This window comes from Aspergillus caelatus, assembly GCF_009193585.1.
Source record: "Aspergillus caelatus strain CBS 763.97 unplaced genomic scaffold BDV27scaffold_398, whole genome shotgun sequence".
NCBI classification, from domain to species: domain Eukaryota; kingdom Fungi; phylum Ascomycota; class Eurotiomycetes; order Eurotiales; family Aspergillaceae; genus Aspergillus; species Aspergillus caelatus.
In genome coordinates, this window is record NW_022475661.1 from 1 (window position 1) to 22,354 (window position 22,354).

General features: G+C 46.5%; 9 protein-coding genes and 4 non-coding genes across 13 annotated transcripts; 8 read left to right on the top strand and 5 right to left on the bottom strand.

Moving 5' to 3' along the window:
- Nucleotides 1-2,515: 2,515 nt before the first annotated feature.
- Nucleotides 2,516-4,294, bottom strand: BDV27DRAFT_78595 (major facilitator superfamily domain-containing protein). The gene is made up of 4 exons (XM_032077588.1): nucleotides 4,101-4,294; nucleotides 3,942-4,043; nucleotides 3,348-3,889; nucleotides 2,516-3,250 (listed from the first exon to the last, which is right to left on the bottom strand). Exons 2-4 carry the CDS (start codon nucleotides 4,036-4,038, stop codon nucleotides 2,618-2,620), a joined length of 1,272 nt encoding a protein of 423 aa, XP_031920885.1. The 5' UTR covers nucleotides 4,039-4,043; nucleotides 4,101-4,294; the 3' UTR covers nucleotides 2,516-2,617.
- A 1,858-nt stretch (nucleotides 4,295-6,152) lies between these two features.
- On the top strand, nucleotides 6,153-7,570 carry BDV27DRAFT_78600 (LLM class flavin-dependent oxidoreductase). The gene has a single exon (XM_032077589.1). It carries the CDS (start codon nucleotides 6,187-6,189, stop codon nucleotides 7,510-7,512), a length of 1,326 nt encoding a protein of 441 aa, XP_031920886.1. The 5' UTR covers nucleotides 6,153-6,186; the 3' UTR covers nucleotides 7,513-7,570.
- Nucleotides 7,571-8,254: 684 nt separating this feature from the next.
- On the top strand, nucleotides 8,255-9,226 carry BDV27DRAFT_170007 (uncharacterized protein; the record flags this gene model as incomplete). Its single annotated transcript, XM_032075182.1, has 2 exons — nucleotides 8,255-8,590; nucleotides 8,646-9,226. 2 exons carry the CDS (start codon nucleotides 8,255-8,257, stop codon nucleotides 9,060-9,062), a joined length of 753 nt encoding a protein of 250 aa, XP_031920887.1. The 3' UTR covers nucleotides 9,063-9,226.
- Nucleotides 9,227-9,344: 118 nt separating this feature from the next.
- On the bottom strand, nucleotides 9,345-10,118 carry BDV27DRAFT_151013 (uncharacterized protein; the record flags this gene model as incomplete). The annotated part of the gene is made up of 1 exon (XM_032071314.1): nucleotides 9,345-10,118. The coding sequence occupies one exon, from the start codon at nucleotides 10,116-10,118 to the stop codon at nucleotides 9,345-9,347; it is 774 nt and encodes a 257-aa protein (XP_031920888.1).
- A 637-nt stretch (nucleotides 10,119-10,755) lies between these two features.
- On the top strand, nucleotides 10,756-12,983 carry BDV27DRAFT_138668 (oxidative DNA demethylase). Its single transcript, XM_032069285.1, has 2 exons — nucleotides 10,756-10,971; nucleotides 11,051-12,983. Exons 1-2 carry the CDS (start codon nucleotides 10,808-10,810, stop codon nucleotides 12,807-12,809), a joined length of 1,923 nt encoding a protein of 640 aa, XP_031920889.1. The 5' UTR covers nucleotides 10,756-10,807; the 3' UTR covers nucleotides 12,810-12,983.
- A 610-nt stretch (nucleotides 12,984-13,593) lies between these two features.
- On the top strand, nucleotides 13,594-13,665 carry BDV27DRAFT_t234. Its single transcript has one exon. It is a non-coding gene; the product is annotated as a tRNA-Gln (tRNA).
- Nucleotides 13,666-15,088: 1,423 nt separating this feature from the next.
- Nucleotides 15,089-15,160, bottom strand: BDV27DRAFT_t237. The gene has a single exon. It is a non-coding gene; the product is annotated as a tRNA-Gln (tRNA).
- Nucleotides 15,161-16,771: 1,611 nt separating this feature from the next.
- BDV27DRAFT_138669 (uncharacterized protein) lies at nucleotides 16,772-17,401 on the top strand. The gene has a single exon (XM_032069286.1). It carries the CDS (start codon nucleotides 17,192-17,194, stop codon nucleotides 17,384-17,386), a length of 195 nt encoding a protein of 64 aa, XP_031920890.1. The 5' UTR covers nucleotides 16,772-17,191; the 3' UTR covers nucleotides 17,387-17,401.
- Nucleotides 17,018-17,089, top strand: BDV27DRAFT_t235. The gene has a single exon. It is a non-coding gene; the product is annotated as a tRNA-Gln (tRNA).
- BDV27DRAFT_t236 lies at nucleotides 17,178-17,249 on the top strand. Its single transcript has one exon. It is a non-coding gene; the product is annotated as a tRNA-Gln (tRNA).
- A 1,354-nt stretch (nucleotides 17,402-18,755) lies between the features above and the next one.
- Nucleotides 18,756-19,439, bottom strand: BDV27DRAFT_138670 (uncharacterized protein). The gene has a single exon (XM_032069287.1). It carries the CDS (start codon nucleotides 19,151-19,153, stop codon nucleotides 18,830-18,832), a length of 324 nt encoding a protein of 107 aa, XP_031920891.1. The 5' UTR covers nucleotides 19,154-19,439; the 3' UTR covers nucleotides 18,756-18,829.
- Nucleotides 19,440-19,758: 319 nt separating this feature from the next.
- BDV27DRAFT_138672 (uncharacterized protein) lies at nucleotides 19,759-20,620 on the bottom strand. The gene has a single exon (XM_032069288.1). It carries the CDS (start codon nucleotides 20,300-20,302, stop codon nucleotides 19,925-19,927), a length of 378 nt encoding a protein of 125 aa, XP_031920892.1. The 5' UTR covers nucleotides 20,303-20,620; the 3' UTR covers nucleotides 19,759-19,924.
- Nucleotides 20,621-21,418: 798 nt separating this feature from the next.
- BDV27DRAFT_138674 (uncharacterized protein) lies at nucleotides 21,419-22,057 on the top strand. Its single transcript, XM_032069289.1, has one exon. The coding sequence runs from the start codon at nucleotides 21,685-21,687 to the stop codon at nucleotides 21,973-21,975; it is 291 nt and encodes a 96-aa protein (XP_031920893.1). The 5' UTR covers nucleotides 21,419-21,684; the 3' UTR covers nucleotides 21,976-22,057.
- The last annotated feature ends 297 nt before the right edge of the window (nucleotides 22,058-22,354 follow it).

Genomic DNA, 22,354 nt, shown 5'->3' on the forward strand with positions numbered 1-22,354 from the left:
TTTTCCATATATGAAAGAATATGGATGACATGTTTGTATAGTATTCTCTACAGGTGTAATCTCCGTTCTCAATCTATTCTGTGGCTGCATTCTATCTTATGCAGCGGGTAACTGTATGACCAGTTCGAAGTAGAAATACGCTTGAATTGGTATTTTGTCTTGAGATATACATACCATGATAACAGAATGACAACTGTTCTTGTGATAAACAGAGTGCTACAAATGAGTGCCGTATAACAGACAGAATCATTGTGAAATCACATAGAGCCAAGTTACAGATGTTTGAAAGGAAAAACGCTCACAGTAAGAAGCAAACATCAAGACATTCTATTGGTCAGCCCAAAGCCAGATCTAGATCCAGTAGCTGTCGCCAAGATGGTGATATATAAGCAAACCCATGATGAGCAAGTAGTATCCAGGGGATAACCGTGTTCTATTATGCATCGTGCAAACTTCAGTAAGAGGTCGAGATAATGACTATCGCCCACTGTATTGGTTCATTCCATTCGATAACTCTTAAGCAAGTAATGAAGGCTCCATATCACAACACCTTTGTCTCGTTAATCTGATCATCAGGTGCGTGATAAAAGGTCGACCTGCAACAATTCGAGACCTTTTCCTCTCAAAAGTCTAGAGCTTGAATTTCAAGCATGATCCCAGAGGCCTCACATACGAACCTCAAGAATGCTACACTCAGTATTTGTACCACGTGGAGCTTGAGCACAATTCGTCGAAGCCGAGGTACAAAGTGATCTCGATATCGAACCAGCTCCTCAAGGTCAGACACCATATAAGTAGAACAGCCCACCACAACGCCTGTAATTTCGAGGACCTCCAGTGAGTGAGGAAGCACATCTGCAAATGATCCTGGACTTTTCATTTTGAGTCTCGTGAAGCTAGCGTGCGGGATAGAAAGCTCTTGGAGTACGCTAAATTCCTTCAATGATCCGAGTAGACCATAGAGGTCGTATTGCACCATTGCTGCATTTTGAAATTCGACTCCGTCTGCAGCCGTTTGCGTAAACCCCAGGCGAAGAGCCTTCAGCGTCTCTTTGACTTGAAGAAGCGATTGGCGGAAGGCTTTTGCATCGATCCATCTTGTTTTAGATTTCCTGTAAGACAAATCCTCTCCCAGAAGTGTGACGGACAAGACAACAAAGGTATCGGGAAGCTCAGTCAAAGATCGATTGAATACGGAGTCGTCTTCTGTTTAAAAGCGGTTGTATGTGATGAATATGCTCAATAGTACTGGTTAGGCAACAAGAGAATTAGTTATAACATAAGCAGGTAGGAGTGAGTCAAGATGTTCTAATGTCGTAGGAATGATGCCAACGATGAAGTACAGAGTCACCGAGGACAGAGTAAAAGTTATCAGAGTAAGAACAGCATCCCATTGCCCTGTCATCAAGGCTGTCGACCTTCATCTCATTAGAGCTACAAACAATACATCTCATGAAAATAGCCCCTTCAACCAATACCACGATCTAAATCTGAGCAGAGGATCCTTAGAAGGAGTTAGGTGCTTAAACACAATAAACACGTGCTACAAAGATGAAGTAATATGAATGAAGTCAGCATGAACTATGACTCTTGACTGCTCATATTCTTCATCGTCCTGTTGTAGAATCACTTCTACCCGCCCCGTCACATTCAAATAACCGCTCTGAGATGCTCTGGGAACAAGAGAGTACAAATCAGTAAGCCACCTTGATTCAAAGTCAAACAGTAAGGCCTTAGTCTCCTACAGCATACTCCCTGTCCCGGGTAATCTGCACGATGCACCTGGACACTGTAAGCCAAAAGCAAACCAGCCTGCGTTGTCAACTCATTTTGTAAGCCCAGCTTCTACAATACAAATGTTAATCTCTGCTATTTACAATGTCTTCTCACTATACACCATACAAATACCTTTTCCACATTTCCGAAACATTCATATCCGAATTCTCCACATTCGACCGTTTGGTACATTTAGTAGTACAAACATAGCTATATATCTAAACAAACACAGAGACTTGGACAGTACTGCATGGTAGCATACCGTGCACGAATAACTTTCCAGAGGACATTTATATGATTCTAGAATCGGGATACGTGTCACAAGGTCTGTTGGTTTTAACGGTATACTTTGAGACTCAAGTTGTGCAAGGGGTAAGATGTAGGTTATACCATGAGCAATGGAGTAATAGCTGGTTTCATTACCAAAGTTAATATATTCAGCTGCAACATATGTGGATCAAAGCCAGAGCTTTCCAGAAATGATGATTCTCACCCTGTACAACTATCGGGCACTAAATGATATCGATATGCATTAGCAAGAAGCGCTTCTATCCGAATGACACGTGTTAGGCTAGTGCGTGGAGGACCAACGCTGAATAGGAGTTATCATATGCCGTGCAACCAAAGTCAGCAGTATTATTGCCGCGATAAAGCCCTAATTTAGGTGGTGGTGGTGTTTGGCGTTGAGATCTAATAACAGGCGCTTCCTAGGCTCGATCAAGATCGCTCCTTGCGTTGCTAATACTGGCGTACTTTCCCGTCTACGCTCATATATGATTACGGCATGTTGCTTTATGGACACAATATGTGCTGGAATCCTCGCCAGTTATGATTACTCCACTCAATACACATAACGGAAGTCCTTGTTCTGTTTGTCAGTCAACCCACCCCATGCCTTCTCGTCCGTGACAACCGCCTGTCCTTCTTGGGTTGACTGGGCGCGATCCCTCCGCTTGTTCTCCCAGACATAGTACCCAAATAGGACGACAGCTAATATTCCCGCGACGGCCTGAGTCACCAGGACTGCAATCTTAGCTGGTCGGTATTCGGGGGCATCCCTTGCCTGGAATGTTTGTGGCCCAATGATATTGCCAACGCAGAAGAAGCCGGCCACCACAGCACTTGTAAATGCGCGCTTTGTGTATCCTGCACAATTGGCGGCGATCCAGTGGTAAATCACTGGCGTCGGAGCGACGATTGAATTGACTAAGTAGATTCCAATCAATATTCCGGCTCGATTGCTCTTGGGAAGGAAAGACATGAGTCCGCCGCCGATAATTCCTGGAATACTGCAAATAAAGACCCATGCCCATCGATTCGAGGCCTTGCGGACGCCAATACCTACTAAGAGGGTAAAGAAAATACTGACAATTCCTGAAGGGGTGTTTAGAAGGGCCGAAATAGGTCCGCCAAAGCCAAAGCCGGCGATAAGCGTAGACGAATATACCACGACCACCCCACTGGAAACAGCTTGCTAGATGCAGGTTAGCCCTCCTTTTTCCTCGTAGACTAGGAGTTTTCCTTTGTGGACCACCCTTGGAAGGGGCTAGCAGGTAGGGAATTGAACTTACCAAGGCGAGCATCAACGCCCACAGCCACACCTGAGGATCAAGAGCTGCTTCCAGCAATTGCTTAGGATCAAACTTGCCATTGCGAATGCCGGTCTGATTCACACGAACGTGTTGAAGTAGCGTCACCTTCTGATCGTCTGATAACCACTTCGCCTGCATTGGGGTATCTGGAAGGAAAAGTAAGGTGGCCAGTCCTACAGCAACAGTTATCAATCCCATGACAAGGAACATGATACGCCAGCCGGCGAATGCATGATGTACATGTTGGAAGCCAAAGGAGATCAATCCGCCGATGATTTGGGCTACCCCGAGGCCTAAAAACCAAAATGTAAATCTTGGAGCCTGTTCAGATTTTGTATAGTATTGACCGCTTATAATCATCAGGGATGGCGCTACCGGGGCTTCAAAAATCCCAAGGAATATACGCGCGACAAGTAGAGTCGTATAGTTCTTTGCGCCGGCCGCCGCCGCTGCTGCAACGCCCCAGAGCATGACATTGATGCTCAGCCATTTTGCCGGGGGGACCTTCTGGAGAAGATATGCTAATATTCCGATGAGCCTTCCTGTTAGTAGGAGGGATAATAAGACGCTTACTATTTGGAACTTCAGCAACCAAGGATGCAATGAAAAAGGCACTTGCGCCATTGCTAAAGTTGTTTCCCTTCAGGTCCAGGTCTGTTTTCATTCCCATGACCCCTGCGTACTTTGGAGCCGGGGATTAGCGAGGTCAGGACAAGGGTTCGAGATACTGACATTATACATCACTTTATCGATGAATTGTAGGAAATAGCAACAAAACATGAAGGGTAAAATGCGCCGATCAACTTTATGACGGATTGCGACCAGGTCCAAGTCCGTGTACTGGACATTGCCGTGTTTGCCCAAGAAATTCCAGGCATCGTCCACTGCTTGAGAAGATGTAGCTTGTGTGCGTATTGCATCCGCGACTGGTTGGTCGCCGTTTGCCTCCGTCATCTTTTTCTCGATCATTCTGGAGAAGGATTTCAAACAAGGTGAGAATACATGCTGCTGCTGCTGCTGATGATGATGAAGAACAAATGAAGAAGGGACAGAATCCTACAACGTGGCCGAATAAGAATAAACTCAGGAATGTAAAACGGAGCGAAAGCAAAAGAGGGGTCCAAAACATACAACGAAAGAGGCAGGAGATTGACTTTCAGACCAGGTCGATCGATTGTTTGTTATCACCTTCAAGGCAAATTTAAATGTAACGTCTCCCGGAATTCAAAGTTAAAAGGGTCGGTCGTATTTCCCATTTATTATTTGTGCATGGTTGGCATCTTATTTCAGCCATCCATGATCCTAGTTTCGTGGTCACAATGAAGTCTAGAATTGCACTTGTTATGAATGTCCGAATGTACAAGTCATGATGTTGCAACCACCGTGACTCGTATGTTAGGCCACCCACACCGGGATTCTCAGGACTCGTGGCAATGGGTCTTGGGTTGCATTCTCCAAAGCCTTAGATTCGTGGATATTGGACTGTCGGTCTTAAAGCCATCGTAACTAACTCCCTTGGCAAAATTATTTCGTGCCTTGAATGGCTAAATTTCTCATCCCGATAGCAGATCGTCTTTTCCCCAGCCGAAGTTTTTGTGCACTGTAAGGGAAATCAAATACGAGGTTGTCGATCACCGTACGTAGTATTCTCTTGATGGTTCTGTGGCAATAGTGGCTATTGTACTCATACATGTGATATCACAAATATTGGGTCGAAATCACTATCCATGTGGTTGTATGTACTGTACTAATTATCATGTTTTCGCATCGGCGGCTCAACGACTGATCTACATTTTTCTGCAGCCGATCTCTGCCAATTCAACTCATAATGACACTTCAAGACTCATTGTCTACGGTATGTTCAGGAACATATACTGGCTTACTCACACTGCGACAATACAGTGATGTCTAGTATGTCTCCCGGTGCAAACTTTGGGTATGTTATCGAGCAGGCATGTTATGTCGAGATTTGTACGGTAGACTAGGGATCTGCATCAAGGTATTGCAATAGGTCGTCCTCCTTAAATTACCCTTATCTTCATCTCTATAATGTAGTTTATGTACAATAGCATCTGTTTAAAATATACTTGCAAGGCCCTTTATCACTATACACTAAAATAATAGCATCGCGGAGCTCCGATATAAACCCTAACCCTCTTGGTTTTCTAGGTTCAGTCTTTATTGTCGTTTAACATATTAAGAAGCATCTACGTTGGAAATTATCAGTTTCCAATCAGACTGATTTAGAAATAATCAGAGTACAATATCTAGATTCAGCCGTTGTTCGCTCAAAATTTGTAATGCACGTTCTGAATGAGTTGATGCTGTCTGTATTTCACTATGCCACATTAATCATAACTAGCATATAAGTAATATTCATCTCTTTCCTTTTTCTTGCTTTTCTTTTTTGAAAGATAATGTGTTATCGTATCCTATAAGAGATTCTTCAATGGAAACCAGAATTCACACAAAGTATCGATCTTCCCAGCTGGCACACGTATGATAATCACGCATTCAAAGTATACGCTTTACTGTAGAGATCTTCATCTCCATAATCAACTCCACTTTGTCTCATAGCTTGAGTAATCCTGCTTTGTAAACCATGTTGAGCGATCCAGATACTCATCACACGATAGGCTATCGATGTCGTGATCGCAACCTCAATTTCACTCATCCGCGAACCCATTTGTCATCACCAGATAGCGAACATGTATATAGACCACGATAATGCTGCCTTCAACCCCGCGGACTAATACCGGGAACTTCCCTCTCATACATTACTATCCAGCCCATAACACGAGACCCAGTGTAGAAAACCATGCCTGAGAAAAAACTACATCTGACCGCGTTCATGCGGCCAGTCAGCTTACATACCGGCGCATGGCGATACCCCGGCGCCTATCCAGACGCCAACTTCAATCTCACCCATCTCAAATCCTTCATCAAGAAGCTAGAAGATGCCAAATTCGATGCCTTCTTTATGGCCGATCACCTTGCTGTGCTGAACATGCCGGTCGAGGCGCTGAAACGCAGCCACACCGTGACATCCTTCGAGCCGTTCACTCTACTCTCAGCGCTATCTGTTGTAACAGAGAAGATTGGGCTCGCGGCGACAGCATCCACGACATACGATGAGCCCTACCATATCGCGCGACGGTTCGCCTCGCTGGATCATCTCAGCAGCGGCCGCGCGGCTTGGAATATCGTCACCACTGGTAATCCAGAGTCGGCGAAGAACTTTGGATTGGATACACATGTGGAACATGCCGACCGCTATAAGCGGGCTCGGGAGTTCTATGATGTTGTTACCGGGCTGTGGGATAGTTTTGCCGATGATGCCTTCGTCCGCGATCAAGAGACCGGTGTCTACTTTGATCCGGAGAAGTTGCATGTTCTCGACCACAAGGGTGACGATCTGAAAGTCAGAGGACCGCTGAACATCGCGCGGCCAGTTCAAGGTTGGCCTGTGATCGTTCAAGCGGGACAGTCCGAGCCAGGAAAACAATTAGCAGCCGAAACGGCTGAAGCGGTTTTCTGCTCACCAAGGGACTTGGAGTCTGCAAAGGCGCTGTATGCGGACATCAAGGGCCGTGCAGTCGCAGCTGGTCGGGATCGTAACCATATCAAGATCCTACCGGCCGCCTTCATCGTTGTTGGTGACAGTGTGGAAGAGGCCAGAGACAAGCGCCTCAAGCTTGATAGTCTCGTCCACTACGATAGTGCCATCGCCTCCTTATCCATTGCGCTCGGAACTGACGCATCCGGATTTGATCCAGATGGCCCACTACCGACGGATATCCCCGAGACTAATGCGAGCAAGACAGGCCGTGCTGGAGTCCTGAAGCTTGCCGAAGATGAGAAGTTGACCGTACGGCAGCTTGCACAGCGATATGGGGGCTACTCAGGGCTTGCCTTTGTTGGTACGCCTGAATCAATCGCGGAGGAAATGGGTGTCTGGCTGGATGAGGAGGGCGCTGATGGTTTCACTGTCGTATTCCCATTCCTGCCACAGGGACTGGATGACGTTGTTCAACGACTGGTACCTGAGTTGCAGCGTCGTGGCATTTTCCGTCAGGATTATGAAGGGACAACCTTGAGAGAGCACCTCGGTCTTCCACGTCCGAATAATCGCTTCTTTTCGTGAGGGGTTTTGGCCATATGTAAATAGAGCCGCCGGGGATACAGCATCTGGATGATGCAGCAGTTAGATCATGAGTACGTGTCTCTGTGGTTTTTATACATTATCTGGCGCCTTCTGCAATATCAGAGATTTTATTTGAATTTATACAGCACCTTGCTTATAACACAGTATGATAAGCTATGTTTTTCTTTTACTGTTCCATAAATTCTGACTATCAAGTCACCTAAAACGCTGCAGACTTACCAATAAGCGCAGTACTACTACCTAGGGATATGAAAGATATACAGCAACTACTTTATGATATTAACAGTAGTGTACATACTGACATCATGTTATAAGTTTGCAGCTCATAAGGCAGCCCTGCCTAAAATCAGAAGAGTGAATGATATCACAAACTAACCCTCAGGTGCAGAACAAAGACCATGGATTTGATTTTCATAGAATCCTCTTCATTCATTCACTGTCTCTAGTGTGCTACACAGTCTTAAAGTTCTCTTACTTACCATCTCCTGCTCGCGCACCTTCTTCTATCTACCATCACAAGTTCGCGATCTCTACCTCGCAGCATGGGATCAAAGAAATCTCACAGAAGGTCTGGGTAAGTCACAGAACCTAACCTACTGAGAACACATTCATATACAATCTTTCTTTCTTCATTCTTAGAAGTCTCTTCTCTAACCCGACTCTCTTATTCTATCTATATCTCACTCTCTTTACATTTTCATCACTAGGCGTGTCCTCCACTATGTTGCCTTTACAGCTTATTACTATCATCATAGCTTTCTTCTTTGGCCTGACTCTTCGCAGACTCTCTAACGCCGCCATGGAAAAAAAGGCAAACGAAGCTTCCAAGAAGCGCCCCATTCCTTCCCCTGGTGCTGAATCTCTTGACTCCAACAAGACTAAGTGCGAGCGTAACGAGGAAAACGACAGCGAGATCTTCACCATGGATGGCTTCTCAACCGACTTAACGTTGAGAGCTCGATATGTGGCCGCTAAGCAAGCTTCTTTTGACGAGCCCTTCGAGCTGTCCGAAGGCGATTTTACTTTGACCCATGCGATCAGAGCTCGTGTTGATGCGGTAAAACCTAACCTCCCATATCCAAATCTGTATCCTTCTCTGATCGACCTCCTAGAGCCCCCCAACTGCTGAAAGAGAAATCGTTGCAGGAGCTCCACTCTCTAATGACACCATCGCAGACATACTTAAGAAGGTTAAGCCAGACTGTTACAAAGCCCAGGCGTGGGTCAAGACGCATGAAGTCAGCAAGGCGGTCATAGAGCGAGTTAAGACAAAGCCGGAGAATCGTGACGAGCTCAGAAAGAAGTCAGTACGTCAGTTGCACGGTAGAGCTCGTCAGGCAGAAACCCAGTTCGGAGCACCCAGATATCAGGCAACGGCCCCGACTCCGAACTTGCAGGTTCCTGAGGGTCGTACCGTCGAAGAAGAACTGGAGGATGCGAGGGTGGTGTACAACAGGGTTAGTCTGGCGCACGATAGACTCCTGAAGACCATCGCCGACATCGAGGACTTTAGAAAGACTCTATCGTAGACCTCTCCTCCATTTATTCTTCGCAGCCGGCTGTGGTATGCTGGCATTGCTTTCTTTGACCCGGCTAGACCGAGAGTCCCCTAACTTAGTTCGGCATTCGCAGCGCGACATGTAACAGACCGGCAGGCATACATCATTGTCTTCTTGCTTGTCTTTCTCCCCTGTAAAACGAGACATGATGAATGAACGCTACCGTTGTTATTGCTCAAAGTGAAACCGTTTCAAATGAGACTGTACCATAGAGTCTAGCTTCACCAATCGCAGAATTCTCTTCTTCAATATTTATGTTTTCTTGTTCCTGCTGGCTCCTTTTACTTTGTCCGGGCTTTCTAGCTTATCTACTAGCGGTCGATATGGTGATGCGAGAACATGCTCCGGTGCCCGTTGTGCAGGTTCCTCTCGTCTAGGCTCCCCGGGAGACGGACGTCGTCGTTGATCCTCGTGCATCCTGTCCAGCGGCTCGCCCACGATCTGATACTTGTTCCAGTTGATCGGTGGCATGCGTACTACATTCTGCGGTGTAGGTAAGGTCCCCAGACCCGACGCGCCTCCTTCCTTCGAAACCCCTATCTCATCACCCTCGTCCTCCTCATCATGCGTGAAATTCACGAAACCCCCGGGGTCTTTCGCCGTCAGATTCCCCGCCGCCAGTTCGCGCGCAAACCCCTCGGGATCGGCCGCCGCCGCTTGCTTCAGCCTCTCCAGTGTCCGTATATCGCGCAGACTTTGCTGCTTCTGAAGCTGTAGAATCGAGATGGTGGACCGCAACGCGATCGCATCGGGGTTCTCGCTTTCCGAGATCGGCACGGCAACAGGCTCCGGCGCGAAGACGGCCGGTGTCGTAGGAAGCGAGGCGGTTGCGCCGCCAGCGCGACTTGTTGGCGACGGTGACGAGGCCGGGGGTACAATGGGATGTGATGGCGCGCCGTTGGACGTGGAGGCGTTATGGACTGGGGCAAGATGAGCGAAGACCGGAGTTACTGGGGAATAAGGCGGGCGCGGTGGAGTCCCTGGCCGATCATTCGGATTGCTTTCATTGTCCTGAGTGGGCTGCATGGTGCCTGAATTGTCCATGTGGAATCTGAATGTCGGACACTGAGATTTAGGGTTTTTCTGTTTTATTTTCTGGAATGGTGATGATAATCGCGTGGCCGAGTTGTTGTTGTGGCGGTGGTGGATGATCGATTGATTGATTGATTGATTGATTGATGTTGTTTATGCTCATCGGCTGATGACGTCTTAAATGCACACTTTATTGCTTCTCTTGGTCCAAACTCGACCCCTCAACTTTTCAGGTACACATTTCGATGTGATGCGATACATTTTCTGTTGTTGTAAGTCAACAGTTATTTTTAGTAATTACTATGGAAATTACGAACCTACAGGTATATTCTATGAAATTCTATTCAAGTCAAAATATTTCTTAGTTATAGTTGAGACTCACAATATCATGGATATTTTGAAGCTACAGAAAATGGGATCTATTCACTAAAGAATTTAAACAGGAAAAAGGAGTGCTCTACAGTAGTACCTTTTTTATTTATATAAAAAAAAATAACAAAACTATATCAAGTAATTAATTTGACTCTTGAAAAATGGCCTGATTTGTGGCCTGATCGCTGCCTTTAAATCTCTCACCGCCCAAAAAAAGGAAGAAAAAAAAAAAAAGGATCTCCCCCAAACCTAATCAGGTCGACAATCTCTCCGTCTTCCCCTCTTCCTAATCTCCTCACATTACGGATAATATGAAGCGCAAGACCGAAGGAAGAGAGTCGCTGGGTGGCAGTGGCCAGCCGGATTCCAAGAGACGGGCATTGACGAGCGAAGAAGCCGCCGCGCGCTTCCGCGATGGCCTATTTGAACCCTCGGAGCAACAGAAGTATACGGAGCAATACGCCGAGTCCGCACCGTATGTCGACACCTGAGTTCTCACAACCACACATCGGAGAAAATGATCCACATGTGTAGAATGCTGATTATCAATCAAGGTACAAGCATGGAGTCATCCATCCCCTCATCGAGCCTTCCTTGCTGCGCGCGGTCCGCAACGAAATCCAAGAGCACTTGGACTTCACCGAGAAAGAGACGGATATCTACAAGATTTTCCAGTCGGGAGATCTGGCGAACCTGGACGGGCTGGACGATACATCCCTCTCGCGACTCCCCTCCCTGCTGAAGCTTCGTGATGCCATGTACTCCGCCCGCTTTCGTGAGTACCTGTCGTCCGTGACTGGCTCGGGCAAGCTGAGTGGTCGCAAGACCGATATGGCTATCAACATCTACAACGAGGGATGCCATCTTCTGTGCCATGACGATGTCATTGGAAGCAGACGTGTCAGCTACATCTTGTATCTGACTGATCCGGACACCCCCTGGCAGGCGGAATGGGGTGGTGCACTGCGCCTGTACCCCACGACCACGAAGAAGGATGCACAGGGCGAGGACGTCAAGATCCCCAGCCCCGACTTCAGTCTCAGCATCCCGCCCGCCTTCAACCAGTTGAGCTTCTTCACCGTCCAGCCTGGTGAGAGTTTCCATGACGTCGAGGAGGTTTACCATTACAAAGAGGGCGATGATAGGTCGAAGAAGCGGGTGCGCATGGCCATCAGCGGATGGTTCCATATCCCTCAGAAGGGAGAGGATGGCTACGAGGAGGGCCTAGAGGAGAAGCTTGCCGAGCGGAGTAGTCTCGCTCAGCTTCAGGGACGCGGTGACATCTACGACCTCCCCCAGCCTAAGACGGTCGTGTGCGAGGATGAGTCGCAAGAGGTTGAGGGCAAGGGCAAAGGCAAAGTGGAGGAGCAACCCAATGACAGCGAATTTACCGAGGCCGATCTCAATTTCTTGATCCAGTACATCGCACCATCCTACCTCACCCCAGACATCGCGGAGGAGATGTCAGAGACCTTCACCAACGAGTCATCGCTCAACTTGGAACAATTCCTGTCGGAGAAATTCTCTGCCCGCGTGCGGGAATATATCGAGGAGCAGGAGAAGAAGATGCTTCCCCAATCATCAGATGAGATCCAGGCCCAGACCGGATGGACTGTCGCCCGTCCTCCTCACAAGCAGCGCTACATGTTCCTGCAGCATTCGACAGTTGCACAGGACGAGAAGAGCCCCCTTCAGGAGCTGCTCAACGACGTCTTTCCCTCCCCCGCATTCCGCAAATGGCTCGCCGCCATTACCGGTGCGGAACGCCTCACAAGCTACGACTTTATGGCACGCCGCTTCCGCCGCGGACAAGACTACACTCTGGCTAGCGGCTACGATGGCGAAGAGCCTCGGTTGGAGTTCACGTTGTCCTTAACCCCTACACCAGGATGGGAGAAGGAGGCTGACGGGGAAGAGGAAGAAGAAGATGATGATGAAGAGGGCGAGAACGGCGAATCTGAGAAGAAGCCGAAGGCCGAGCCCAAGGAGAAGGAGTCTAAGAGTGATGCTGAGGAACCCGCCGTGGGTGGTTATGAGATCTACATGGCTGGGGACGACGAAGAGGAGGGCGATGCAGCTATCTACCGCTCTGCTGCCGCAGACGAGGATGACGGCATCCTATTCAGCACTGCTGCCGGCTGGAACCGATTGAGCATTGTCCTGCGCGACAGTGGCACCCTCAAGTTCGTCAAATACGTCAGCGCTGCCGCCAAGGGAGACCGGTGGGATATCACCGGTGAGATGGGTGTGGAGTTCAATGACGATGACGAAGACGAGGATGAAGACGACGAAATGGAAGCTGACGAGGAATAAAATGTTTTCTTTTGGCTAATTTCATTCGTGCGTTTGTATATACAATGACTTTTACTATTTTAACGAATCAAGTATCGGGCACCACCCAAATGACAAAAATAGATAGAATGTTCCACTTCTGCAGTATTCAGATTATTGCTGCCTGCTATGGAATGAATTTCCTAGTCAGTTTAACAACGATTTCCAGTGGCGATATCTGTATCCCTAACTACTAGTACTAGAGAACAGAAAACAGGCGCTTAAGTGGCTTAGCCAACGGGCTACCTACCTGAATGCACACAGCCACAATGATAAACCAAATGCATCTCTCCAACTTAATTGACGAGCAGGCGGCAACATATCCTCCTTCATGTCGTACATGCCGAATTAATTACATGCTTAGGCTGTTTTACAATAAACCCTATCCAGCATCCAAGTCATTACAATCCTGACCTGTAAGTTACACGGCGAACCGGAGATGTGAAACACCCCACTTAACCCTAATTTGGCTGTGTATCAATGGATACAAAGTATAATCGGGCGGTTCTACGATGCATTGAGTTCAGCTTAAGTCGGAGAGAAACTTTACAGTGTGGACTTTTGTTGACCCTTTCATTTACAAACTTATGAATGGCTGGACTTCGACCATAAATGTATACTCACCAAGGCTCTTCAACAATACCCATTGTTCAACCAAAGACAGTCACCACACACCCCCCAACATCACATACTTCGTAGACATTTGAGCTCTTGTTATATCACTACCTTGATTTATCATAAAAAAGATATCCTTCCAACAACCAGCGGTTGTGTAGTGTAATGGTTAGCACCCAGGATTCTGATTCCTGTAATCCCGGTTCGATCCCGGGCACGACCTTTTTTGTCTCTATCTCCCTTCTACCACCTTGTCCTCTCTTACCAAAGAGACAAAATCTTTTTTAATCATCCCTCATTGAACTCCTCCGGCACCTTATCTTCTCCGCAGAGTTGGAATGCAGATTTTTACAAGCCAGCAACCCACCCGGTCCTATCTATGCCAATGACATGGCAGCTCACATTAATGCAACCCTACCTACGAGCTCTCTATCCAATAATACACCCCAAGAGACACAGATTCTACGATAAAGCCTTCAAAGCAACACCTACAACTGTTAAGCCCCAAGTATATAGCTGAAGATAAGCCACCCAACGTAGCAGCCAAGACCCTAGAACTGAAACCATGCTGCCTGGCCACGGGCATAGAATCATTCAACATTCAACCTACCATAATATTCAGAAGTCGTGTATCTTCGTTCTAGTTAAATCCCACTAACATAGGATGCGTACGATTCAGCTCCAAACCTAGATATGTGGGCATGTATCAAAATTGCGGCTGACAAACAGTCAGTAGAGCAACTATTGAATTTCCGAACTCATCCACCGATCAAACTCGTCACACATCCTCATTTTTCTGTTCTTGTTTTCCTTGGCTGGTATAACCTGTGCTGTATGACTATGAGCTATGCCCATCATCTGGCTATGACACTCGAAAAGTGCCTCCTGACACTTTTACTACGAGTACTCTAGGTGTGTAGTTGTGGAAGTATTGTTCTATATATCACCTCCTCTATAATCCTTATACTTCATCTCACAGGGCCCAAGGGACTATCAGTACTATTCCCAGCCTTGAGAAATAAACTACTATCACACCCCTAGCCCCAAATACCAGTCCTACAAATCACAAACACCCCAGATCAAAAATGAATAGAAAAAAAAAAAAAATTAGCAGTCAGACCACTCACACTAGCAAACAAAGACATGTCTACATAAGACCCATCACAGTATAGCCCCGAATGTGATCATACAAAGAAGGTCGACTTTCTACGAGGAGTGTAGGTAACCTTTGATATCTGAATGCTGCGTACTGTCGAACGTGGTTTACTTCTACTATGATATGCTGACATGTTGGGTAGGTAAGGCCTGGCTAAATCGATGACCTTTACTGTATAGTAAACAGGGGGAAAAAATCACCCTCGCCTCCTCCCCTTGACTGAATTAGATTGTAAATACAAAAAAAGACACGGCTTGATACCCCAATAACCGTGTTGAATAACATAGGGTTATCAAAACCAAAGGAAGGAATACCATGGACGATTCCGCATTCAAAGTATCATTGACAAGCAGTACGAGCCACCGAGTGTCCTAGCTAAATGGGAGTGGATCATCTTCCACATTGTATAAATGCCTGATAGGTAAGAAAAAGAAAATATCCATAGAACTAACCACCCAGATCAATTGTTCAATTGGAAAAAGATAATATGAGGTCGTGCCCGGGATCGAACCGGGATTACAGGAATCAGAATCCTGGGTGCTAACCATTACACTACACAACCGCTGGTTGTTGAGAAGCTCTCAGCTAATATGTTACAAAAGGTTAAAATTGAAAAATAATATCTCAACAAACCAACAGTGTTCAGATCAAGTCATACAGAACTTTTGTTTTAACAAAAAAATTTGTATTTAGTATAGTTAAGTCATAAACTAGGTAGATGTGCTTAACATAAACAATCTTTACTTTAGTCAACAAAAGATTCCAGATGTGTGTAAGGCTTTCCTGTATGTCTCTATTGATTGGTCCCAACCCAGCCCAAAATATATACATCATGATGTATCGGTCAACTCATTATCACCAGCTCAGGGCCCCGATGTCCGAGCGGATCGAGTGATCAGCGAGCAAGATGTATACATCTGAACCCAGATTATCTGTCGACACATTTTCTACGTTGCACTGCTCCCCAAGTTGGGTAGTTCAACCAAAGACTAGCAGTTATGAAATCTTCAATAGACTGAGTAGGCTGCATCTGTGGATCAGAATGTTTTACACTGTCAAGAGGACAAATATAAAGCGATAACTGCGCTTTTTACCCCCATGGCAACACAATAACATGGGAGTATTGCCCGGATGGTACGAAGCACAGACAGGAGGACCTGCTGAGGTTACTCCAACCATAAACCATAAAACAACCAAATTGCAGTTAATGATGTGACGAGTATTCACACTGATACGTCATTGACTGACGCATCTACCAACCTCAGCACCAGGGACAGGCGGCCAAGGCTGTTCATGAAGAAGGGGTTCCACCTGAGTCTTACCTGAGCGGCCAGGGCTCATGCTCCTGGCCACCAAAAGTAAATACCGGGATATCCCACTAGAGCACGCCAGAGAGATGCAGCCAAGGCTGGTACGTACATGAAATGTGAGGAATCATATAGTGGACGAGGGCGCACTGACTCCGCGTGGCGTCCCGTTGGACAAGATGTTCAGATCCTTTAACTGATCGCAAGCAGAAAGGAGTCACAGAGAGGCAAGCTCTAGAAGGCGGGAATCCTTTAACCACTAGACAGGGATAGCCCAGCCAGGTGAATTTCTGAGAGCTATCAGGTCGTGGTGTTCACCCGTATACGGCAGCGCCCTAGAGCCTGCAGATATACCAAGCTAGACCTGGATATAGCTTTAATACCACGTCCCAGTCATGGCCTATAGATAAATAGAGCAGCCCCTGGGTGACAGTTAAAAGCTCCAGCCAGCCATATTAGTTTCCCATATAGCCCAGGATGAAGGGGTCATGGAAACGTTGGAAGATGCTCCAGTCATTAAAGCTGATAACATAACGGCCCACTTAGATATGAACCGCAAGGTTTCATATTCGTCACCTTAACATGATATCACACATACATGATGTGCTGATAGTATACATGTAAATTGGCTGGACAAACATCTACACCACGGCTGCTAAGCGCCCCGGGCGGTCGATGATGTATAGGAGGAGCGTCTCACCTTTAACTATAGTTGTCGCTCATAAGTTGGCCGTAACCGCCCTTTATCATATCCCCCGTTGGTCAAAACAAAATAAAATTACCAGTGTCCTGGCCGATATGACGATCACCTATCATGGATGTCCGCTAGTGTATATACAATATCTGCCCCTGTAACATATTCATAGGAGACTGGAGATATAGAGAAGTTTGCTGTAGGGAGCTGTCTGCCCCCAATCGTATCATTCCATACCATTGGGACTAGAAAAGAAAGTATTCTGATATTGTAGAGCAGCGGTTACTGCATAATAGCAGTGCACTATTTACCAATTGTAACAAAACAACTTCTGCATGGAACAATTAGCATGAACCATTTATCTCACCTGTAATGTTGGCTCTAGAAATCAGAATTGTTGCCGCTGCAGACAACAACAGGTTGTGTAGTGTAATGGTTAGCACCCAGGATTCTGATTCCTGTAATCCCGGTTCGATCCCGGGCACGACCTCGTATTTATTCTTTTTCTTTTCCCTTACCACCGGAATCATAAATTTAGACTCATAGAGTTAGAAATCTCAACAGCCACAACAACAGCTGGTTGTGTAGTGTAATGGTTAGCACCCAGGATTCTGATTCCTGTAATCCCGGTTCGATCCCGGGCACGACCTCGTATTCTCTTTTTGCGATCCATTTAACATGGCTCAATGTCAGTATAAGCTGTTCATGCATGACCAGACCAAGACCTGTTGTCAGGGCCGCTCTGATTTTACTCTTTTTCCCTTCTCCAGTTTTCCTTCCGATGTGACCAATCCCGCCAAACCTTCATCCCGTCGCCTCAGTAGTGGGAAAACCGAAAGTCAGCATCTGTGAATGCTCTACATGACAGGGAGCAAAGCGCTAACGGAGTATTTATCGCAACTAGAGACGCAGGCTCAGCACGACTCCAAGCTCGGCAAATCCTGACCACCTGTCTCCGTGTTATTCCATGTGCAAGCCTTAAAGGTGGACCTATACCAAGAGAGGCAGGTCGTTGATGCACCACGATTCATCACCTTATTAAAGTAGATGACAAGGCATTAGTGGTATCCAATAAGCGTGTCAGGAGCATGGCGCTAGACAGGGGATTTTGGCCCCCCTCCCCTGGGCACGGAGGGAAGGACAGACTTTGCTCTCATCGCCCATCCCGAGAATCGATATTTGGGATATTAACTCGTCCCGATATCCCTGTCTTGTCACACACATAAGGTCTGCAGCCTCGCAACGGACTTCACAGTGTGATTGTTTAGCCAATTGTAGTTTCGCTCAGATGAAATTGATCCCGATGAATTCCCACCCCGCTTAAAGCCGTCAAGGTCGAGACTTTTCCCCTCATCGGCATTATTGTTGCTCTATAATCGTAATCGGGTCCGAGGGTGCCACAGGGGGGTCACTAAGGGAAAAAGAGAACCGCCTGAACTTTGAGACACGCCTCATGTGGGTCATTTGCATGCGACTCTATCTGTCTTCGTTTGACGATCTATTTCTATCCCACCCAGGATTAATTTCAACGGTCCATGGACACCAAACGGGAAAAAGGTATTTGAGCACGCGGGAGAGACGATAGGGGGGGAGGGGAATTATTGTTGCACAAGCAACACGGGCCTTCCTCCGGCATGATGGGTGATGGCGCCGTGTCACTCTGACATGCTTGCCCAATTACTTTCTGATTCGGGGTTACAGGACAGATTTTCGAGGCGAAGATGGTGCAGGAATTAGCCTAGGTTTTGGTACCCATTGTAGTTAGTCGAATGGTACAAAAAACTCCGTGGGAATGATCTGTACCTCGTACCACCATGGCGTCTGGGTGGGGGATCTGATTTGATGGGTTACCTGCGCTAACTTGGGGGGGGGCTTGTTGTCAGATCTGCAGTCCTTTAGCACTGGCCGCCCTTTTCTCGACCGCGTGGACTTAATAACTTTTAGAGAGAAAAAAATTAAAAAATTAAAAAAAAATAAAGAAAATAAAAAATAGAAATAAACCAGGAAGGTTAGAATTTCGGTACTGTTGCCGACAAGAGAAATACAGAAAAGGTGATGGTCCTTGCACTGTTCGGATGATACACATTCGGAGGATACACACCCAGACGGAAAAGGGCTGAGATAACGGGGTGTCACTTAGTTCTCAGGTACAGATTGTCTGACTAGCGGATGACGGTGCATTTGTTCTTCCATTGACCATTATCTGACACATTGTGTTAATGAATCAGAATCAGCTTCCAAGACTTCGCAAAGACATGAGTAAGGGCACAGCATTGGGATGTAACACCTGTCTAACAATGGCCACGCCAAAAGTCAGTAAAGCGCCAATCCCACCGAGTGACGCCACATAATTTGAACATTTCCAGGTCCCATATGGACAGGAAGGGATGAGACTAGCATGGCGATCATCCATCATGGTGGATATGACAACGGCTTGGCTACTTGGGTTTTGGAGGGAATCCAAAGTAGTGAATAATACTATAGCCCGTATAGTAATACTGATTCCCTTGGTAGGTAAGGGTGGGAAGGGAGGATGGGGAAAGTAGTCGATCATGCCCCGGTTCAACGATGCACCCTACTAGTACTATCTGCACATTGTCCACATGTGTATATGCATGTATGCATGGTCACATTCCACCCAAGCGGGGTGATGATACTCTATGAATGCAGCTGCTGGCTTCATGGCTAGTATTGGCGCCTCCTGACATGGTTGCAAGTGTTTGCGTTCCATCTCCTCAGAGATGAAAGTCTTGGGTGCTCCATGAGAAGATTAAGAAACGAAAAGAAAAGAAAGTTTACTAAATTTTTTGATGTGTCAAGAGGTGGATGGATGGTTGCATGAGTACTGTTCCATTCCACCACCATTTCTTTCTTTTCCTTTTCCTTTTCCTTTTCCTTTTTCTCCCTGTGGCAGGACTAGAGAATATACTACTCAAATAAGCAAGACACTTGTCTACTAGTGACTTAGAACCACGCACCATTTTCTTCCTGGATTCTTGGCTTGCTCAGTGGCTGGACCAGTGAACACCGACGGCTAGTCCAGAACCTTGAGTGACAAACCAAGTTTTTCTTAGCGGCGATCATTCCACCGTGGTTGCCATGTGTTTTTCCCTCGCTGAAAGTCAAAATACTCTTCTTTCTGTCGTCATTCCCGACTCACGAAGCTTTACTCTTCCTTTCCTTGACTGGTTGGGAGCAAGGGAGAGAGAGAGAAGTATTGAGCGGGATTTATGGGAAAAACTACCAAAAGAACAGTGCCCAGAGGTTACCATACTAAGCTCCTTTAGTCGGTATATACGACGCTATATTATCCCAGGGTATTTTATCACCTTCCTGGGAGGCTGCCCCGGTCGCTAATGCATCGATTCGGCGTGTGCGGAGCTGTCATGACACGTTGGTACATACAAGGTATGACCTTGTATGATCTATACATAGTATTTCCCGCTTTGTGCATGATATGTATGTATGCATACCAACCAACATATAGTGGACAATAATCCACAGAAACGGCGGTTAGCATCAACCATCCGGTACCCAGAGCGTGTATTTCAGCATCAGGGAACCTCTTGAGCAAGACCCCAACCAGACGCCCAGTCCGAATCCCATCAGGCAAAATGATCTGACAGAAGCATATTTCTGAATGACCAGTGCTGACTGAGCGCTCAGCTTCTGCAAGGAGGTACGGGGTACTTTTTTCACTCATCCAAGTGCCACCGAGTACATTACAGTAACGGTAGTTCGCAGCCCGTGGAACCCCTGAGGACGATCGTTCAGTGCGGCCACGTGAAAGCAGTCTGTATCGAGATCGTGGCCGACCGAGGAGGTCGAGGACTAAGTATGAATGGGGTTGTTCCTTTCATATTTTTTATTTTTGTTTTTATTTTTGTCACTTAACCCTCCCAGTGCGTATTATCATTCATATTATTTTGTAATTATATTTTCTCTATTCCCTACCCTTTTCCAACCTGCGATAACCAGTCACTTAACGTCATACGAATACCGTGGTAAATTTATCTTTTTTCCTCTTACTATCAACTGCTCATTGATACCCATAATATTATCCTGCAAGGTCGGAAAAATTAGGACAAATTAGGCCCTGTTGCTTAACCCTTTCATAAGTACGGACAACGTTCGGTGCTGATTATGTGGCTAATCGTTAATACAGCAGTCTAGATCGAGTACGGACCAACATGGATACGATCGACTCGTATTTTATCGTGTACATCCGCGGAGCTTAACAATAATAATAGTACTTAATTAATTAAGGCATGATCCAATCGCCCACCCCATGGCAATGATTCAATCATCGTGTTGTATGATTCCATGCGACCGAGACAAACACGCTGTCGGGGAAAAGTATAACGAGTTTCAAATTCCAATGACGCGGAGATCTCAGTCCCATGATGTAATAATTGATTCTCAAATGGAGAAGAGAAAGGCCTTCCCTTACTTTGTGGTGTTGCCAAGTCCAGTACCATCCCTTGTTACCCCTCGTCGAGGAATGTTTGACCCATACAACAACGTGTTCTTTCATCAACCAGCGCCATGGGTACGGATTTGGAGGTGCCGAAATTCTTCAGGCCACGGGACAATTTGCAGGCGTGGAGGATGCATTTGCCATGGCGGTTTCTGGCATTCTGATACGTTGATTAGAACTGGATCTACTTCCCCCCCTCCAATGGATGTTGGGCCCCACTTCCCGGTTGGTCCAAGCTGGTGCTTTTAATTGACACTAAGCACCAAAGGGGCAACTGCAAATAGATTCCACCATCCATCCTCCATTTGGGAGAAATGTCTTTTTTTTATTTTTATTTTTATTTTTCAAGATCGTTTTTTCCTTCCCCCTCCCTACCGGTTTTACTTATTTTCCACTACCACCCACCCCATTATGCAGCACACCCCCTCCTCCCCGGGGCTAAGTTTCAAACAGGCAGACACCCAACTTACAAAGTTTCCCCCGTTGGACTACCTAATTCAAATATGGATCTTTGACTTTCTACCTTGAAAAGTGGGGACCCCCGTGGCCGATGGAAGTTCTGGCAAACAGGCCCTACCCTGTTTTGAGTTAAGCCTCCATCGGCTAGCATGGCTCCATTTATGAGGTCCTTTCAATGTCCGGTCCCCGGCTCGACACGCAGATGCAGAGTGGGGCGGGGGGTAGGCAAAGCAAAGGGAAGGGGAAAAAAAATTAAAAAAGAAGAATTAGACATTAAGACCCTCACCCTAGCCGTCTTTGTATGTACTCCGTACTGTATCGCCAGGTCAGATCGACAAGAGGATTGCCAAGATAAGTCCTTAACAATTTCTAAAAGGGCAGATCTCTCGGCTATTCCGCTCCAAACTTTACGGAGTAGAGAATTAAAAGGGAAGGTGTAGAACTGATGAAGGTAAAAGAGTGAGCGAGAATTTTAAGCGAGAGGTGACGATAACAATCATCATCTGGACTGACGAAGGTGCAGTATCTTGGATAGCGCACGTTCCGTTACTATATACGTCGAGTAACATGAACAGGGTCTGATCACAAAGGTGCTGCCTCCGCCGCAATGGGGATCACAAGGCTACACAGCGGACGAGCTTCAGGGATATATGTACCATCTACCTATTGTCTTATACCTGTAAACAAATGGCGATGCGTACCGAAAAAGACCATATGTATAAAGAGTGTATATGTGTGTATTTCTGTCGACTCGAATATTTCTGGAGGAGGATAAAAAGAGGCTAGAGAATAATATTTCATTCAAACAGGGTATTTATT

What these genes read in the sequence shown, in the direction of transcription:
- BDV27DRAFT_78595 (XM_032077588.1), bottom strand. Translation starts at nt 4,038, where the DNA reads ATGGGAATGAAAACAGACCTGGACCTGAAGGGAAACAACTTTAGCAAT. An exon ending in GGTTGCTGAAGTTCCAAATA is followed by an intron (nt 3,890 to 3,941) that starts GTAAGCGTCTTA and finishes TCGGAATATTAG; the next exon opens with CATATCTTCTCCAGAAGGTC. An exon ending in GGGCGTTGATGCTCGCCTTG is followed by an intron (nt 3,251 to 3,347) that starts GTAAGTTCAATT and finishes ACCTGCATCTAG; the next exon opens with CAAGCTGTTTCCAGTGGGGT.
- BDV27DRAFT_78600 (XM_032077589.1), top strand. Translation starts at nt 6,187, where the DNA reads ATGCCTGAGAAAAAACTACATCTGACCGCGTTCATGCGGCCAGTCAGC.
- BDV27DRAFT_138668 (XM_032069285.1), top strand. Translation starts at nt 10,808, where the DNA reads ATGAAGCGCAAGACCGAAGGAAGAGAGTCGCTGGGTGGCAGTGGCCAG. An exon ending in CAATACGCCGAGTCCGCACC is followed by an intron (nt 10,972 to 11,050) that starts GTATGTCGACAC and finishes TTATCAATCAAG; the next exon opens with GTACAAGCATGGAGTCATCC.
- BDV27DRAFT_138669 (XM_032069286.1), top strand. Translation starts at nt 17,192, where the DNA reads ATGGTTAGCACCCAGGATTCTGATTCCTGTAATCCCGGTTCGATCCCG.
- BDV27DRAFT_138670 (XM_032069287.1), bottom strand. Translation starts at nt 19,153, where the DNA reads ATGATCGACTACTTTCCCCATCCTCCCTTCCCACCCTTACCTACCAAG.
- BDV27DRAFT_138672 (XM_032069288.1), bottom strand. Translation starts at nt 20,302, where the DNA reads ATGAGTGAAAAAAGTACCCCGTACCTCCTTGCAGAAGCTGAGCGCTCA.
- BDV27DRAFT_138674 (XM_032069289.1), top strand. Translation starts at nt 21,685, where the DNA reads ATGGCTCCATTTATGAGGTCCTTTCAATGTCCGGTCCCCGGCTCGACA.